This window comes from Leucoraja erinacea, chromosome 15, assembly GCF_028641065.1.
Source record: "Leucoraja erinacea ecotype New England chromosome 15, Leri_hhj_1, whole genome shotgun sequence".
Classification (NCBI taxonomy): domain Eukaryota; kingdom Metazoa; phylum Chordata; class Chondrichthyes; order Rajiformes; family Rajidae; genus Leucoraja; species Leucoraja erinaceus.
In genome coordinates this window covers 18,304,273-18,324,248 of record NC_073391.1, presented here as the reverse complement: position 1 = coordinate 18,324,248, position 19,976 = coordinate 18,304,273, and the positions used below count along the sequence as shown (strand labels likewise).

Sequence of the window (19,976 nt, the reverse complement as noted above, 5' to 3'; positions counted from 1 at the left end):
GAGAGAGACAGGGAGAGATTACATTTGTGTGGTTATAATGTGACCAAGCTAAATTGGTTTATGTATATGTGTTACATTGTATATTATGCTGGTTTATGATTGCAATATGAATTGTAGACACTTGCTTAATTTATTTGGGTAACTTTGGAAGATTCCCATGACCCCTATTATCAGGAAATTGAGATGTTATTTTTACTCTTTTCAAAGCAGTATTTATGGTGAGATTGGCCTAATAGTTTCATTCTGACCATGTCCAGACCCATCTTTGTTCCCCTTCATTACTTGCATTGGAGCTTTTGGTCCCTTGTTGTCATTAAGATGGCTGCTAAATTTTACGATATTGCAACATTAACGTCACTGCATAGTCCAGTTTGCTGTAAAGCACCTTGGGACTTGCTGAGGACATGAACTGCATGTGTTCTTTTTAAAAATGATAATATTTGTAGAAATGTCAAAGGTGGCTTTTTGCAGCAACAGTTTTCTGATGCACAGAATTTTGGATTAATGCTTAACTTTCACCTTCAGTTTTCATCATGAAGCTTGACTGTTTAATTTCAGTGTGGAAGATGGACATGAAATACTTGTATAGCTGTTATTGCCACTGAGAGTCTGGCACAACGCTGCTGAGACTTGTTAAGTTATGAGAAGGTATCATTCCATTTCCCCATTATACAAGCACCGTCAAACTGCTAACTGATTAGATCAGCCAGTTGAAACCTGTCGAGCTTGTTATGAAATTCACATGATCAGAGAAAAATCATTCTATTAGAATATTTTGTTTTTAATCAATTAAATCAAAAGTAAATTTATAATTAACTTGATGAATATTTAAAAGATGAAATGGAAGTTTGATTTAAATTCTCCTTGACTAATGTTGATAGCAATCAGTATGCGGAACTAGTTTAAGGTAGTAGGAATTTATACCGTCTCAATGGCACTCATTCAAGGCAATTAAAAATAATTATGATAAACTTCTTTTTTCATGAACTTCTCAAATTTTCGCTTTCAAAGTGTTTATTTGACTTTTTCAGTAATTATTCTGAAAGTGAGTTGAACAAGCCTGATTTATCATTATTTCTTGTTTGCTGGTATGTTGCTCCTTGCCTTCTTGCAACCTTAGCGGCATATTACCGTAACTCATAAGGTGTATCATAAAGACTCTGTGAATGTACACTACCCATATACGTGTGCAAGAAGTGATGAAGCTAACCCTCTTTGTTTCTTTTAAATTAGAACAGTTGTGGACTTTTTAAATATCCATGTAGATTTTTTATTACTATGTTAAGCTGTCCCTTAGTTACCAGCATATGGTTTTCAAACTGATACACCATGTAGAATGCACGTATAAGTGGAATAGTTTTGTTGTAAAAGTTTTTTTCCCCCAAGAGCTGCATAAGATTGCTAATCTAATTCTTTTTAACAATTTAAGATTTAAAACACCAGTTTTTGAGAGCTTAATGCAAACTCGTTGGTTTATATTTTGAATTAGAGATTTTATGTACAGTTCTTGTTTAAAAACTATTAAATCTGAAAATTATAGTTTACATCCATAAAATGAAAATCATTTTCATACTTTTAAGGTTTGTTTTCCATTTTAATGCAATACTTATTTTTATCTTGTAGGACAAGGAACCACTTCGTTGTATACCACTTAAAGAAGTTAATAAGGTTCAAGAATGCAAACAAAGGTCAATATTCTAATTTAGACCATAAAGAACTGATGTTTTGCATGCTTAAGTGATCAATAAATTGTAGCATAACTGCTGCTAAACCTTTAAATTTCAAGTTGTCGATGCGCTTCCATTCTGCTGAGCTTACTGCTGGCAGCTTATCAGAAATTTGGAGCTAATATTGAGGTTTAAGATCGTTATGGATAAAGACAGGGCTAGCTGGCCCACGTGTTAAAATTCAAAATTAGGGGAAGGTCAACTTTGAAGGTATTATACAGGAATTCGCCCTGGTTGATTGGAGCAGGTTGTTTGATGGAAAAGGAATGTCTGGAAAGTGGGATGACAGGAGAAATTCAGGCTCTCATCAAGAATAACAAGGTAGGTGGAATCGACGGTGGCGCAGGGGTAGAGTTGCTGCCTTACAGTGCTTGCAGGGCCGGAGACCCGGGTTAGATCCCGACCACGGGTGCTGTCGGTACAGAGTGTGTACGTTCTCCCCGTGACTGTGTGGTTTTCTCTGAGATCTTTGGTTTCCTCCCACACTCCAAAGATGTACAGGTATGTAGTCTTGGCTTGGTGTATGTGTAAATTGTCCCAAGTAGTAGGATAGTGTTAATATGCGGGGATCGCTGGTCAGTGCGGACTCGGTGGTCCGTAGAGCTTGTTTCCGCGGGGAAAAAACTTGACATGAATCCCTGGCGGACGTTTGGGTACAGAGGAGCATGCTAAAAAAGGAAAGCAGGAGGGCAGAAAAGGGGACAGAAGATAGCTCTGGCAGCTAATGTTCAGGATAATCAGAGATTTTATGTTCATTAAAGGGGAAAAGGGTAACCAAAGAGAGAATGGTCTCCACAGGAATCAAAACGGTCACCTTTGTGTGGAGTCACAGGAGATGGGCACGGTCCTTAATGAGTGTTTCTCCTGTTTTACCTGTGGAGAAAGACATGATGACTTTGGAACTTGAGGTAGTCAATGGAAGTGTCTTGAGGAGAGTTATTATTACAGTCGAGGAGGTGCTAAATGTCTTAACATATATGAAGGTTGACAGATCTCCTGGGCTTAAATCAGATATATGCGAGGAGACTGGGAAATAAGAGAGGAAATTGCATGTGCCTTAGCTGAGATTTATGAGTCGTCATTAAATATCGTGAGGTGCCGGAAGACTGGAGGGTGACATATGTTTTGCTCTGAAGGGTTGCGGGGAAAAGTGATCAGGCCAGTGAGCCTAGCATGTGTGGTCGGAAAGTTGCTAGAGAGTATTCTGAGGGGCAAGATAAACATTAATTTGGATGGACAAGGGCTGAAGAGCCGACCTGCTGGGAAGGCGCATGGTGCATCAAATTGTGTTCGTCAGGAATAGGGAGAGATCACCATAAATTCAAATCACACATCTGATCGAATTTTTATATATGGATATATGTGACCCGTAGAATTTGTGCACCTATTCCCCCCCCCCCCCCCATCTCCCTTCTGTTTTGTTTTTTCTGGTTTTTTGCAGGGAATGAGTACACTTTACTGTACATGTATAGGATTTCAGCAAGGCATTCTAAGAGGGATGGGCAACAAAGTGTTCTGCATCATGTACACATCTGATCGACATTTTGGTGTGACCAAAAAGGTGAGGCCATGGCAAAGACACTTTATACGGATTTCAGCAAGGCATTTAACAAAGTTCTGCATTGTAGGATCACATGGGTTGCCAACTGGATGGAAAATTGGCTTCATGGAAGGAAGCAGAGGGTTGTGGTGGAAGGTTGTTTTTCGAACTGGAGGCCTGTGACCAGTGTAGTGCCTCAGGGTTCAGTGCTAGGTCCATTGCTGCTTGTCATCCATATCAATGATTTGGATGAGACCATACATTGCATGGTTAGCGAGTTTGCAAATGACGCAAAAGTGGGTGGAATTGTAGATAGTGAAAATGGTTGTAAAAAATTGCAGCAGGATCTTGGTTGGTTATGTTGTTGGGCTGAGGAATGGTTGATGGAATTTAATACCGAGAAGTACGAGATGTTGCATTTTTGGAAGTCTAACCAGGGCAGAACCAACACAGTGAACGGTAGGATTCTGGGGAGTGTTGTAGAGCAGAGGGGTCTAGGAGTACAGGTACCTTGTTTGTTGAAAGTGGCGTCATAGATAGATAAGGTGGTCAAAAAGGCTTTTGGCACATTCGCCTTCATTAGTCAGAACATTGAGTGTAGAAGTTGGGATGTCATGTTGCAGTTGTATAAAACGTTAGTTAGGTTACATTTAGAGTATGTTCAGTTTTGGGCACCATGTTATAAGAAAGTTGTTGTCAAGCTGGAAAGGGTGCAGAGAAGACTTACGAAGATGTTGCCAGGACTTGAGGGTCTGAACCATAGGAAGAGGTTGAGCAGGCTTGGACTCTATTCCTTGGAGCGCAGGAGGATGAGGAGGAGGTATATAAAACCATGAGGGAAATAGAACGGGTAGACACACAGATTCTCTTGCTCAGAGTAAGGGAATTGAGAACCACAGGATAAGAATTATATTGAGCATCCAGTAGCTGCTTACACCAGCTGATCCATGAAAATAGTTGTTCGTCTGATTTTACAATACCTCAAAGTCATTAACCATTTAGTCCCCCTTTAAACCAGTTCAAAAGTTGGAACATTATTTTGTTTTGATTTATCAAAACTGTGCTGAAATATTTAGAAAGTAATGTTTTATGAATTCTCAGTCTAAATATTAAACTGAGATTAAGGTGAGGGGGGGTTAAGATTTAATTGGAACCTGAGGGGTAATTTTTTCCACACAAAGAGTGGTGGGTGTATGGAACGAGCTGTGGCAGAGGTAGTCGAGGCAGGTACTATTGTGACGGTTAAGAAACATTCAGACAGGCACATGGATAGGATGGTTTTGGAGGGGTATAGGCCAAACAGGCAGATGGGACGTGTAGATAGGGCATGCCGGTCGGCATGGGCAAGTTGAGCTGAAGGGCCTGTGATTCTATGAATAAAATTGCAAAACATCAATCAAAGTAAAATTATTAATGTCCATATTTTTCTATTGCAGAGAAATTTTGTTACGTGACAACTTATTTGAGATGGTAACTAATTTTAGAACATTTTATGTTCAGGTAAGTATGTTAATTGCACTGTTGAAGAAACTTTTTATGTGAACAAATACTTGCAAGAAAACTGAATTTAATTGAAGATGACATTCGTACAGAATGAACTCAAGATCTAATCCCGTATATAATTGACAGTTTTTATTTCCAAGGAGACGAACAATTAAGTGTAAATTTTAGATGTTTAATGTAAAACGTTTGTGCAATATTCCTAAGTATCTTGTTGTGAGAATTGTATGTACACCTTAGTAAGGCTTTTAGAATATCCGTCAACAACATCATCCAAAGTATGGATGGGGGGGAGGGGTGGTTGCCAGCCCGCAAGGGAACTAGCATAAAATTCCATTTAGTACTTGTGCCACAACTTGGGGCTTTTTCTTTTTGATAAGGTAAGCAGGCTTTAAAAAAAAAAACTTCACAGTGTGAAGAAGGCAAGCATTTATTGCAAATACCTCATGTCCAACATTTTTTATCATAAAACTCTTTTTCATATTTGGAGGGAACTAACAGATGACATTTCGGGTCAGAGCCATGCCTCAAACTGATTTACGTTGGGTAGAAAAATCTGGAAAAGAGGTGGGGCAAACCTTGTAGGTAGATGCAGGTAAGCAGGGTGGTTGGCTGATGCGTGGAATAGGTAACAAAGGCTAAAGGTAAAAAAGAGGCAAAGGGGATGTCGGATGTCAAAAAAAGGAGTTAAATGTAGAGTGGGATGGATATGGATGGAAGATGAGAAAAGAGAAATATGGGACGGCGATGGGATGTGAATGTAATGGAGAAGGGGAAATGAGCAGGGTAACTTTGTAGTGGTAGAAATGTGCTTAATTTTTATTTGACTTTGGAGAATCCAATGTTCATACCATTGGGTTGCAAGCGGAATATGAGGTGTTGCTTGCTTTTGGCTTCACTTTGACAATGGAGAAAGCCAAGGACAGAGTATGGGAAGGACCTAAAATTATTAGCAGCCAGGAGCTCCAGCAGGCCTTGGCGGACACACGCAAACTGAAGGATCTGCACCTCGTATTCCACGTCTGTTTTTCTCCACAAATCATATTCCATCTCCCCACTTCTCTTTAATCCCCATCCCTCTTCCCCATCACCAATCCAGTGCTTTACACTGGCATTCAACTATTACATGTCAGCTCTTGGCCCATCCACCTTTTCCCCCACTCTTTCAGGTCTCTGAAGGCTAGGTAGACTAAAAAATAATTTCTACCTATGTGCGATAAAAGAGCTTAATTCCACCAGAGAACACTGGGGAAGCAAAATGTAATTCCAAGAAATGCAACATTCTTTTAAAATTCTTTTTAAATACTTATTTATTATTTTTACTAATAAGTGTACATATGTGTCAATGGTTGTCGTGTTTGTATTTTTTAACCGGAGGAGATGCAATGGAATTTCGTTGCACAGTATTGTGCAATGACAATAAAGGTATTCATTCATTCATTCATTCATTCATATATTGTTCATCTCCCCTCTACTCATTCATCCTGAAAATTCTACTATCCATATCCCTTCACAGATCCCTTCACATGGCCTGCTCTATTCCACCAGCAGATTTGTTTTTCTGCTCAATACTTTTAAAAGCCTGTTGTAAAAGGATTTTTTTTTAAAAACCCTGTGCAAAAAATGATCAAATGGCCCATTGACATTGTAATTCCAGAAAGCCGATCTAGGGTTCTGTTGCAAATTACTTTGCTGATTTCAATTGTATCGAGGTTGTATCTATCAGCAATTGGAAAATAGCCGTATAATAAGAACTTCATTTAATCTGTAGATAACTATTCATGATGCTATTGAACTTGTACAGTGGAAAATATAGCCTCTAATTAGAAAGTGACTAACTATTGTATTATTGTAAGATGTTGAATGCTACTATAATGAGTACCTTGTGCAAATATTGTTCCAGGCTGACAGCCCTGAAGACATGCACAACTGGATCAAGGCAATATCAGGCGCCATAGTAGCACAACGAGGTCCTGGAAGATCAGCAGCTTCTGTATGTATATCCATTAATTTCTTCTGGAAATGTTTGAAACCACTGGGGCAAACTTTGTTTTGCAATCTTGAATAATTTAATCTTCTTTTCATTTTCTCTTCCTACCCCTACCTTGCTCTGTTTCTGTCCCTTTCTTTGCTGTTTCATTCATTTGAGAAAATTAATAACCTGGGGAGCCAGCAATTAACCATTTAGTTATGTTTTATTATTTTGTGTAACTTATTGACCTTACCCATCTTTGATTCATAAATAACAATCTACAGACACTTGTTTAATCAATACAATTAAAAGTTTGAGGGTTATTAAAGATGGTGTTTGCTATTAAAGTTGCCATTTGTGTACAAAAAGGAATCCAAGATTTAGAGGGTTGGCTGGAATAACTCGTGTCAAAACAGACGTTACTTTTGGCCACAATTTTTACAGTGCCCTCCCATAATGTTTAGTACAGACCCATCATTTATTTATTTGCCTCTGTACTCCACAATTTGAGATTTGTAATAGAAAAAATTGCACGTGGTTAAAGTGCACATTGCCAGATTTTAATAAAGGCCATTTTTATACATTTTGGTTTCACCATATAAAAATGACAGCTGTGTCTATACATAGTCCCCCATTTCAGGGCACCATAATGTTTGGGACACATGACTTCACAGGTGTTTGGAATTGCTCAGGTGTGTTTAATTGCCTCCTTCATGCAGGGATAAGAGAGCTCTCAGCACCTCGGGGCCCAATTGGGAACAATTTTGGTGAGCCCCAGGTTCCCAGCCAAGGTCTGTAGAATTATAGGAATACAAATAAAGTCTATTATAGACTTTATATCTCTATGGTAGAATGGAAAGTAATCAAAATATGCGCTTAAAAAGTGCCTGCGAGTTAATGGACCAAACAGATCTAAGCTACATTTTAATATAACATTGCATACATGTTACAAGTAACAAACAAAATGTGTAGATCACCTCTGAAAAGTACATAGTTACAACAAACACCTCTTGGTTTAGTGACTGTTAAATGAAAAAAATGTATAATTAACTAGATCCTGGAAAACCAATAACTATTGGCGAAAAACCAGTCCAGGCATTAAATTTTGACCTTCAGCCCAATCCTACCCTTTGGGCTTCTACCCCATCCTAACTTAGTTGTGTGTGTGTTCGTTGTCTGTGTGTGATGTGTGTGTGTTGGTTCTCTATGTGTTATGTGTGTGTGTGTGTGAGGGAAGGAAGGAGAGAAGGGAGGGAGGGAAGCAGAGAAGGGAGGGAGGAAGGAGAGGAGTGAGGGTAGTAGAGAAAGAAGGGAGGGATGGAAGGAGAGAAAGAAGAGAGGGAGGGACGGGGAGAAGGGAAAAGAGAAAGGAAGGAGAGAAAGAAGGGAGGAAAGCAGAGAAGGGGAAAAAAGAGAGGAAGAAGGGAGGGATAGAAGGGGAGGAGAGAAGGGAGAGGACCGGCGGCGGGAGCGGATGCCGGGGTCCATCGGCAGGTGTGAGCTGAGGTTGAGGTTTGTAAACGTTGCTCCAACCCCCGGCCCGGCCCTCCCCGTCTTCCCGTGGAGAGAGAGGGGTGGAGCGGGGGCTGTGTGCGTGAAGCACACAGACTGGAGGGGCAGGAGAGCTGCCCCGGGACCGTGAGAGACCGACCCACCTCCCCTTCTCCCCCATCTTCATTCACCCTCACCCCTCCCTGACTACCCCCTTCTCCCCCCTCCACCCCTCTACTCAATTCAATTTCAATTTCAATTTTAAAACTTTATTAGCATGATAAAAAATACATTGTTATATTGCCAAAGTATAAAACATGACATACATATTTAAGATGCATAAGTATAAATACAAGTATACAGTGCATGGATAGATATGTCCCTGTACATAAACCCGCAATCGACCTATAGCCCTTTATTGATTGCTACACGTTCTTGCAGCTGTAAGCAATACAACACAATAGCAAGTTTAGCAATTCAATATTAATTTCTTAGTCAGTTAATGTCAATTAGTGTGTGCGTACATATGTGCATGTTGGTCATTCACCGTCTCTCAGGTTGTGGCATGCTGTTACGTATTGTGTACCAAGATGTGCCGTATTATTATTCTTAGTTTTGATGTATCATCTAGTTCTTTAAAAATCAGGGGTTGCCTCACTGAGTTTGTCAAAGTATGCTTTCCTTGTTTTGTCAATTTTATTTGCATTTTAGGAGGAAGTGCACCTCTGTTTCAACCTCATCTGTCAAACAGTGGCCGCATATTCTGTTTTCTCTTAGTTGCCAGAATCTCTTCTGTCTTCCTTTTTTGAACTGCCAAATAGTGATCACTTAATCTGTATTTGGTGAGGGTCTGTCTCTGCTTTATGTCTCTAACAGTTGAGAGATAGTCTGCCAATTTATAATCTCTTTTTAGGGCACGGTAACATTCTAATCTGCTTTGGTTTTTGGTTTCTTTATCCCAATGTTCCAAATACGTTTCTTTACATTGTTTGATAATTTGGTTCACTCTAACTGGTGATTGGGGATCAATATTGATCTGACGCTGGTTAGGATTTAACTGGGTAGGTTTTAACTGGATAGGGGTAGTTGGTCTCAATACCAACTGACACAGGGAACTCTTTTCTGGGCTCCCCTCTTGTGTTTGAAGGGCTTTAAACTGGAGGGTATCTGGGGGGCTAGATTTAAGGTGATTCCAAACATTTAGTGCTCTTTTCTGGATATTTATTATCAGTGGGTATCTGCCTAATTCCGCCCTACATGTGTTTGTTGGTGTTTTCCTTTGGATACGGAGGATGTTCCGACAAAATGCAGGGCCTCCGTTGTATGTTTTTCCCATTTACTATAACTATGGTGACTGAGTACTTCACTATCATAAAGCGCAATAGAGTGGATTACACTGTCAAATATTTTAAGCCAGATTTTAATTGGAATTTGGATGTTGTAGAATCTTCTTTTTATTGCATACAGAGCTCTTCGAGCTTTCTCTTTTAGTGCATTCACTGCCATATTGAAGTTCCCTGATGCTGAAACAGTTAGACTAAGGTAGGTATAGCTCATAGTGTGTTCGATAACAATACCATTGAGAGTAAATTTGTATTTATCTTCCTGACATTTGTGTCTTTTCTGAAAAATCATGATGTTGGTTTTCTTTAGATTTACTGCCAGGGCCCAATCATCAAGTAGGTCCAATTGTTGCTGCAGTCCCTGTTCTGTGGGGGACAGCAGCACCAAGTCATCCGCATAAAACGTGGACTTTACCTCTCCGTTCAGAAGACAGAGGCCCGGCGCTGTGCTCTGGTCCAACTTTACTGCCAAATCGTTGATATATCCATTAAACAGTGTCGGGCTCAGATTGCAGCCTTGCCGGACGCCTCTTCTCTGGACTCTCTCTCCACCCCTCTCCCCCCTCCACCCGGGGTAGATCTACCTGAGCCGAGAGTAGATTACTCTGGCGCGGGGCCCAATTGGGAGCAATCGGTCCAATCTGCTTAAGGCTGGCCCTGATCCCAAACATATTGCTTAAGCAACAAAGGAATTTTTCAAAGCTAAAAAATGGTCAATTCTTGAGTGGCCAAGTCAATCACCCGATCTGAATGCAATTGACCATGCCTTTTATATGCTGAAGAGAAAACTGAAAGGGACTAGCCCCCAAAACAAGCATAAGCTAAAGATGGCTGCAATACAGGCCTGGCAGAGCATCACCAGAGAAGACACCCGGCAACTGGTGATGTCCATGAATCGCAGACTTCAAACTGTCATTGCATGCAAAGGATATGCAACAAAATACTAAACGTGACTACTCTCATTTACATGACACTGGTGTGTCCCAAACATTATGGTGCCCTGAAATGGGACTATATGTAAACACTGCTGTAATTTCTATATGGTGAACCAAAAAGTATAAAAATGGCCTTTATTAAAATCTGACAATGTGTACTTTAACCACATGTGATTTTTTTTCTATTAAAAATCTCAACTTGTCGAGCACAGAGGCAAATAAATAAATGATGGCTATTTGTCCCAAACATTATGGAGGGCACTGTAAATGGTCCACTAAAGTGTTTTCTACGTATGTGGAGTACTGAAACAAGTAGGAAAGAACTGCAGATGCTGGTTTTAGTCGAAGGTAGACACAAAATCCTGGAGTAAGTCAGCAGGTCAGACAGCATCTCTGGAGAGAAGGAATGGGTGATGTTTCGGGTCAAGACCCTTTATCAGACTGAAGAAGGGTCTCGACCCGAAACGTCACCCATTCCTTCTCTCTAGAGATGCTGCCTGTCCTGCTGACTTACTCCAGGGTTTTGTGTCTACCTTCGAGTACTGAAGCACTCTGCTGTAAGTGATGGTGCGGGTGTTTTATCTCTAGCATGTGTTGTGCAATTTAAATGGGTCTTCTGTTGTCAATCTGTACCATTTTAACATTGAATGTCAAGCTTTCAAAGTTCAGGTTGCTTCTGCAAGTTTATATTCTTTAGACAACTTATGCTGTAAGTGAATTTCATAATTCCTTCTGTTAATCATATATCTCAAGGTAGCTTTCTTGGTTTTACTTTCCCGTAAAGATCACACAGTCATATTGCTCTGTAACTATTTTCCAATTCCAGCAGAAATTGTGTTTAAAAAATGTACAAAAATGTCAAACCCAATTAAGCTTGTGAATTTGGAAACGTAATGAATTTGGTTGGCTGAACATGCAAGTTACCTTAACAAACAAGTATATGACTGTGTTTTCTGTTATTTCTCTTCTGCCTTTATGACTGTAGGGTACTCTAATTTGAGCTTTGCACTGTGTTCTTCCAGATGCGGCAAGCCAGACGGCTGTCGAATCCTTGTATACAGAGGTATACATCAAGAACTGGTGAATGCGGCATGTATGTGAGCTCTCATGTAAAGAGAAAAGCTTATTTAAGGAGGATTAGAGTCTAGTAACTTCTGATTATTCCAGAAGTATTTTCTTCTTCTGGTTGGATAAAAATAATAGACATTAAACTATTCATTCATTGATTTTTTTTTTTTTTCCAATCAAAATTGAAACTAATACTTTTATCCCTTCCTGAAATAAACAGCTTGTATAATTTTAACATTATCTGCTACAAATTGATATACTTTTGATGTTGATTTGAAATCCATGTAATTCATGATGATCCTTCTCTAACAAGTGCCACAAGTAGAACAAGGAATATGCTAACACCTATTTAAATAGAAGATGAGGCATAGTTTCTGAGACTAGCATTAAAAAATATATTGACGACATAGATTGTCATGGGGTGGATGGGTTTCACTCCATTGTTTAACCAAGGCTCTAGAGAGACATATATAGAAAATAATTTCATCCAACAAAGAAGGAAAAAAATTATCATATGGAAATATGGCTTGGATTTTGGAGCTCATTACCTTCATATATTGGTCACAGAGAACACAATTTATACAAGGAGAAATGAATTAAAAAAATAAGTTGAACTTTAATCATCTATAAATATTGGTAGCTGTGGGGAAAAACTACCATTGATGCTATGGTACAAATGTTTCCTTAACATTTTATATTTAATCCTCCATGGCCTTATTGCCTTTTTGAGAAATTTGCATGAGAGTTCATATTTCCTCATTTTTATTTATGGCACAGATAACTTCTATCACTGCAAAACCAACACCAAGTATTAATGCTTATTAACAATTCTTGCAACAGATTGATCACTGCTCTTGAATACAGTCTGCAATCATGTCATTGCATGCAAAATGTGTTCTGGAATGTATGACACCATGTTAGTAGAACGGCATTGCACGAGTATATTTTTAGTGTGTGTATGTGTGTGAAAGAATCTTTATGCCATAAATATCATGATTATTACTTAATTTCAAAGGTAGAATTGCTGAATTTGTTTTCTATATTCCATCAATGATTTTGTGTTACTAGAACTTGATATTCTTTTGAATTACTCATCATGTTTATTGAGCAGATTCATTTAACGGGTGGGGTGGGGGTGGGGGGGGGGGGGAATTTGAGATGTGCCTTTTTTTTGTTTTCAGCCATCCAGTCTAGCATTCTTGTAATGTGTTCCCTGCAAGGTAGTCAGGCACTATATTAACAATTTGTATTTAATAACTGATTTAAGAAAACAAATTATGCACATTCTAAAGACTTGCAGGTTTCACTAATTCTTTGCAGTCATCATTTTGTTCGTAGGTGTGCAGAGAGTAGTTTTGAATATGGATATGCAGAGCTGCCAAGTCGTACATATTTTCAGTATTTTGTATGGAAATGCGATAAGAATAGTGATGTACGATTTTGTGTTGTTAAATACATATTTTAAATATGGAGTTCAGTTCAGACTGAAGATCTCGACCAAAAACATCACCCATTCTTCTCTCCAGAGTCGTTGCATGCCCCGCTCCAGGTTTAAACAAGCGCTGTCAGTTTAGCGCGTGGGAATTTAAACAAAGCGCTGTGGGTTCTAAATATAGCGCTACCAGCTGGAGTGCTATGGGCTTTAAACAGCGCTATGGGCTTTACACACAGCGCTGTGGCCACAGAGGTATGGGTCACAGACTGTTCAGGAACATTCTCGTATAACTTTTAGTCTTTGGAATTCTCTTTCTCAGTGGAAGTTGAGCCTTTGATTATTTGTCAGGCAGTGGTAGAATTCTGGTTACGCCTAGTGGTGAAATTGCAGTTACTTTGGGATTGGCCTTGATTTTACAGAACGGTGGGTGGGCTCAAGGGGGAGAGAGGGAGGGGTGGGGAGAGGGAGAGGGAGATGGAGAAGGGAGGGAGAGAGGCAGAAGCAGGGAGAGGGAGGGAGGGAAGGAATAAGGGAGGGAGGGAGAAAAAAAAGGGAGGAGAGCGGGAGGGTGGGGGGAGGGAGGGAGAGAGAGAGGAAGCGAGGGAGAGAGGAAGCGAGGGAGAGAGGCAGCGAGGGAGAGAGGAAGCGAGGGAGGCTTACAAAATGGCTTCTACATCATCGTCTGGTGCTAAAAGCAGGAAGCAGCCGTTCAAACAGCAGTATACAAAGAGATGGCCATGAATGCACTGTCAAGTAAGGTGCATAGAAGACATGTCAATTGGTAGCAAAGTTATGCATTCTTGTACTCTTACATGACTGCAAATAAATCATTTTTTTCAGCAAAATGGCACCGTGTAAAAATACTGATTTCCTCAGCAAAATACTGATTTTCAGTTACTGGAATACTGAAATAATCAAACAAAACTTGGCAGCTCTGGATGTGTATTTTAAACCTTGTATCTGAACAAATATAGTTTTTGATCCCAAAATACTGATACATGCACTTGTCTTAAATAGTAAAATTTGAGCAATATGCCTAGTTTTAACATAATACAAGTTTTTCACGCAAGATATTTTAAATAATTGAGATTCTGTTTGATTTTAAAATCACTGTAAAACAATAAATTGGCCCTACCTATTTTTTCTGAACCTTAGCTTAGAGTTCCAAACTGGTGGCCAAATTATATTTTAATTTATCGTGAGCAAGATAAATATCTCCGCCACTACTTATTGCTTTTCTTTGCTCTATCTGGTGAACTTGTTAATTGTGAAATGACAAGGTGAATTGATGTTGCCCAATGCTCAATTTTGTAGTGCAATTTGTGTACATTACTGATCCTCATTGAATTTAATTTATTTTATCATTCAATTTAATTTCCTCTGAAACTTGTCAAATTGTCTGGCAAGTTACTATTTAAATAACATTGTCTTATTGGTACATATTAATATTTATATCAGTTATTTCTAATTATTTCATGCTATTATCAATGTGTATAGTGTCTTTGGGGCTGTCAGCTCCTGCATTGCACTTTGCATGAGTAAAGAAAAAACATGCATTCATTGCTTGCTGTAAACGCTCATGTGAATATGAATTAACTGCAGTTCTGCTATAACAATTTTCCATAAGGCAATTGATGAGAAAGAGAACACTATTTGTACTATGAGAGTCAGATTGGTTATGTCGTAATGTCGATCACTGAAGTTATTTTTGAAATTTGCAAGCAAAAAAAAGAGATCTTTTTTTAAAGAGGGGTGGTGGAGGGGAACGGATCTCTTTCAATGTTGCTTCCCTCCAGTAATCAGATACCAGTCTCTTCAGAACAAAACTGCTGCTTTCATCACAGGAGGGCATTGAAATGGACAAGCAATCACTTGTATATTGACATTTGTACTTTGATTCTTTATTAAACAATGTAACATATCAATTTTAGTACTTTTTGCATGCAGAAACAAAAATAAAGTTCTAGCTGTAAAAAGACCTTTATTTTATATCCTGCAGGTATAAAGGAGTTTGTTATTGGGAGTCTGGTATTCTCTAGCTTCTAAACCCTCTTTTGCCCATTGACACAATTGTTTTTGTGATGTGATTTTTCACAATGCGAAGTTTCTTACGAATACAGTGATTGTGTTACAGCAGAACTGGTTGCACTGGTATTTCATCTGTACCTGTCAAGATGGTGATATGAAAAGTTGCATTGAAATGCTAATTCAAACAGAAGAGACAATTGAATTTGTGTGAAATGTTTAGATATTTGATTCCAGATTTCTATTCTGAATTTTCATTGTAAAACTATAGTGGTGTTTACATTCTTGAAACCATTTATTTAAAAAATAGGTATATCTCATAATTTATTTGAAAAATTGGTGATTTTTATACTTGAAAATCTGAAGCAGAAGTGGTTAGGTGAACTATACTTCAGTTGCACAATTTCAGTGAATTAACAGTAAATTTGGAAATTGCACTCTATTCAAAATTGAAGTTTATTCTGCAATATTTTTACAAGATATTTATGGAATGTATTTACTCATTATCAATTATATTGTACCTGAACCCAAATTGAGTCTCATTTCAATGCTCATGGCATCTAGTGCTTATATTTACCAATTGGATCTAAAGTCATTTGTTTCAGCATGGTTCTATGATGTGCCTGCCAAAAATGTAGTATTCTCTACTTTTTTTTTTTTTTACTGGTGCAATTCTATTTAATTTTGATTTATTAAGTTGTAGAAAATTCAGAGGAGGCAGACAGTCAGCCGATTTATTGTGCATGTACAGGTTGGCAATAAAACCAGGCCCATAGTCCTAAAGGCTACAACATTGCATGTAGACATACTATTGAAATGAGTTGAGCGTCTCTGCCCTCCTTACCCATTTTCAGGTAGCACGTTTTAGACCTCTCCCACCCTCTGGGTAATAAACCTTGTCTACCCTCCCCCACACAATTTTGTAGGTTATCCTGTGAAAGGGAGTGCCTGCACAAGGAATGAGTTAAAACAGGCTTTTTTGATATGTGTAATTCTCCAAGAGAAACAATTCGGTCAAAAATGTGGATGTAATGGTGCGGGGAAGGTAATCTGTTAAACTAAACAATTTGTCATAGTACTTTGACAGGTTAGATGAAAGGTGTGGATTGCATGGCATGTTGCTTAAAGAGGCATCGTATTTCAGATTTTTGAATCCTGATTTTTTTTTTTAAACAATTATAAATAACATTTGAGAATTCTCTTGGGTTTTTAAAGATACAAATTTGTATAACAAATGGTGTATTTTCTCAATTGAGTATTGGTGCTACTCCTCTTTCACTACCTAACATGCTGTGCTTCTCCTTTGGTAGCATATGCTTATTAACATCATTGCTGATGCTTTGCTCTGTGGTTTTTCTGCTTTTGTTTTGCAGAGAGTAAAATCTGACTCTGAAATACTGACATACCACTAATAGCCTTGTGTGTCTGATCAACAATCCTCTTTGCAGGAGCCTTGCGACCTTTCCGCAGCAGAATCCAGCGCAGTCTCATCTTCCTCAAAAGCAGCAGAAGTCTATAATCCCCAAGCTCTCACCACCTGTAGCCCTGCCGACCAAAATCTCCAACATAACCAGGAGAAGCGAGGATTTCACAAAGCTTCTGCCATGGCTCAGTCAGGGCAGATCAAGAACCAGACTGTCTCTACCAGAAAACCAGCTGCCAAAATGACGAAGGATGATTCAGTCCCTCAAGGTAAAAATGGTGTACAGGAAAACTATCCTGTTCCTGTGGATCTGGATGATGCCAGTCTTCCTGTCAGTGACATCTGAAAATGGAAGTTACAAGTCTGAGATCTCTGAACTAATGAGGCAGACAAAGAGTTCATGCTCTTATTCAAATCTTTGCCGCTGGATATACGTCTAATCTATGTAGTGAAGTGCACCTGCTAAGATCTCTCTAACAGATTCCATGTTCTAATATTATGGATAAATTTAGATCAATTGGTGTTCCATTATCTGCCTACTTTGTTTGTGCCTGAAGAACATTTTTGTGTACTGCCTTGGTCCCAAAGATACTAAATGTCACTAAATGTACAGAGCACTCTTTTATATATTTGGGTCAGTAAGAATTTTCATTGTGAGGAAACTTGAACCTGATTCTTCAACCTTGGCTGATCTGTGTATGATCTTTAACTTGGGGCCTACATGTTTTTAATGCACCAAACCCCTTTTAGCTTAAAGTGCCTGACTACATTCTGGAACCAAGTTTTCAAATATATCAATATATGATCTAATTGCACAATGTTATATTTTTTCTTCCTTAAATTAACTTTTTGTTTTACTGGAGGAAATGTAATTTGATTGGAAGAGTTTAAATTGTTTGAATATTGCTCAAATTTTATAGGTTGCCTGTGCAATACTTATTTCACTAATTGTGAACTGCAAAAGTTACTGGAAGTTCTGATAATGTCATTGTAATGTGAACAGTGCTGCATGGTTTTTTTTTAAAGTATGTTTTACACAGGATCAAAGTTATGCAGATGACTTTTCAGTACTGTGTACACCACATGCTTTTCACCTTAAGATCTTATGGAGGAGTAGAGTGTGATTGCTTCGGACACGATATTCATCTTAACTGGTCAATATTCTGAAATGGAACTCGAATATCTGTAAAGACTTGAAGAAACACAGATCTGAGCATTAATAGTGATTTGGCATTGTTTAGATTGAGCTCAAGGATATTTTTATGATGAACATATGGTGGTCATTTGAGTTATGGTACATCTGTTACATCCTATTTAATTAATATGCACGGAAATTGTTTTTGCCCTTTTCCACCTAGCATTATTGCAGTTTTTAATCATAGGATATATTTAACATATGTTCCCTGGAGAATTTGGGATAAAATATTTATTTTGCACATCCTTTATAGGAGTTGTCATTAATAATCATTATTTTGTATGGTAAGTTAACTTTGTTTCTCCTGGAGCTGTTTTCTATTACATCTGTTCCTTCACAGTTTGTGCCAAATGTGTGTAGCTATCTGGATAGGAAGGACTTTATGCTGCTGCATACTGTGTGGATAGCACAGCTTATTCATTTTCAAGATTCTGCAGCACCTTGTAATTTACAGTAGTGTTCGTATCCAATCTGTGATCTCAATTCTGGAAATAATATTGAGGTTTCAGTGCTGCAAGATGATTTAAAAAAAAAATATTTTGCTCTTTGCTGCTGTCACATTCTGCTGCTCATCTGAAAATGGTAAGCAAGAAGAGTCCTGGAGGCAAAGGTTGAGCTATCAACATTGTATTGCAGCTATTCACTAGGAATTATTTGGAAAATACTAGCCCCCTGTGGTAAAGCTAACTCATTGCAATTTTTTTTTAATGCCTTTCCTGGAGGGTGCTTCTCACGTTTAATTTTTTTTCACTTAAAGCATTTGTTGGACTAAATTCCACAATCTTGCTTCAATTAATTGATTGCTTTGTATTGGTGGATTTTGATCACTTTAATGCTACAATTGACGCCATTACTGTAATTTTCAAAGTTAATAGATTTACATTGTTTTTTAAGAAAGAACTGCAATTGAAGGTAGACAAGAACGCTGGAGAAACTCAGCGGGTGAGGCAGCATCTATGGAGCGAAGGAATACGTGATGTTTGGGGTCAAGAGGGGTCTCAAAAGTCACGTATTCCTTCGCTCCATAGATGCTGCCTCACCCGCTGAGTTTCTCCAGCATTTTTGTTTACTGTACATTGTTTTTTAGTAGTGTTATTAATTTTGGAGGACCTTTAGGATGTTAGGATTTTATAAATACAGACTAGTTTAATTGTTTTAATAATTGTCATGTCATGAGTTTAATTGTTTTAATAATTGTCATGTCATGAGACTTGAAAATACTGTCATGATTCATCTCATACAGTAGTTTGATATATAAATATATCCTGTGATTTTTGCATGTTAGAATTTTGTAGTTTGCTTGCTTTAAATTTATATTTGGAATAAAATACATTATTGCAGGGCTTTGATTTTAAGTATCAACCAGACAGCGTCGCTGTGCCTTCAAGTGCTACACGTTTTGTCACTGGTTGTCTGTATTGTAAATTAAATAGTTGATTTGCTAATAACTGTTATTGTTGAACAGGGTCATTAAAACATGTAACATAGTGCAAATTTCAAAGATGGCTACTTCTTGAACTGAGATGAAAATGCTCCTGACATTACCTTTTGAACACACTAAAGCTTCTGTTTCCACTGTGACATTGAAAATTCAATTTTTACCACCAAAAAAGAACTGGATATAAAGGATGAAAATGATTCTTTACTTGATTAGTTTTCTTTCCCAGTGGAAATATATTGTATATGATTAACTACAGTTATTCTTAAAAGATGCCTGTGGGGAAAAGTTACCATTAGAACCTGTAAAAAAAAATTGTTAAGTTCAATATTTTTATTTTTATAATTGTAGATTTGCTAAGCTTATTGGCACTGGTACTGCTTCTGACTGCATGTGCTACTGCTGTGTACTTGAAAACATTCTGTAAGAATTGGGTGAAGAAATTGACTGCATTTACACTATTATAGGGGACAATATTCAACTACTGGTGAACTAAAAATCTAATATTTGAGTTGGGAAATTGTATTCTGATTTAGTCTGCTAACAAAAGCTTTTATTTATCTTTGCTGAACGTTTTATATAAATCTATAAAAATGTTTAAATTATTTTTGATGGCCTATGTAAGGAGTGTCCTGGGCGATGTTTGTTCATCTGAGACAATAAAAATAACATGATTTTTATCTCTGTCTCCTTTCTAAATTACTCATTACATATCAAAATTACTCAGTAACATTTTGTCATAAGAACACTGCAGTGATAAAGAAGCAGAAATTTCAGGAACCTTTCATATAATGGGGCACACAGTACCGTTCTTCATATTGTTTGAAATCTGCAGTTCTCAGTTGTGATCACTTTTTTGCTTCCATTAATCTCACTTTCTAGTG

At 38.1% G+C, this 19,976-nt stretch overlaps 1 protein-coding gene across 7 annotated transcripts in view; it reads left to right on the top strand.

Moving 5' to 3' along the window:
* Window positions 1-19,772, top strand: part of plekha1b (pleckstrin homology domain containing, family A (phosphoinositide binding specific) member 1b) — a 71,997-nt gene extending 52,225 nt beyond the window's left edge. For 2 of the 7 annotated variants that reach the window (XM_055646794.1, XM_055646795.1), the window contains exons 9-12: window positions 1,624-1,688; window positions 4,704-4,767; window positions 6,671-6,760; window positions 16,485-19,772. In XM_055646794.1, the coding sequence (XP_055502769.1) occupies window positions 1,624-1,688; window positions 4,704-4,767; window positions 6,671-6,760; window positions 16,485-16,805 (540 nt within the window). In that variant the 3' untranslated portion in view covers window positions 16,806-19,772. Of the gene's footprint in view, window positions 1-1,623; window positions 1,689-4,703; window positions 4,768-6,670; window positions 6,761-11,530; window positions 11,602-16,409 lie in introns of all 7 variants that reach the window. The other 5 variants (XM_055646797.1, XM_055646796.1, XM_055646798.1 and 2 more) reach the window with 5 other exon arrangements.
* The last annotated feature ends 204 nt before the right edge of the window (window positions 19,773-19,976 follow it).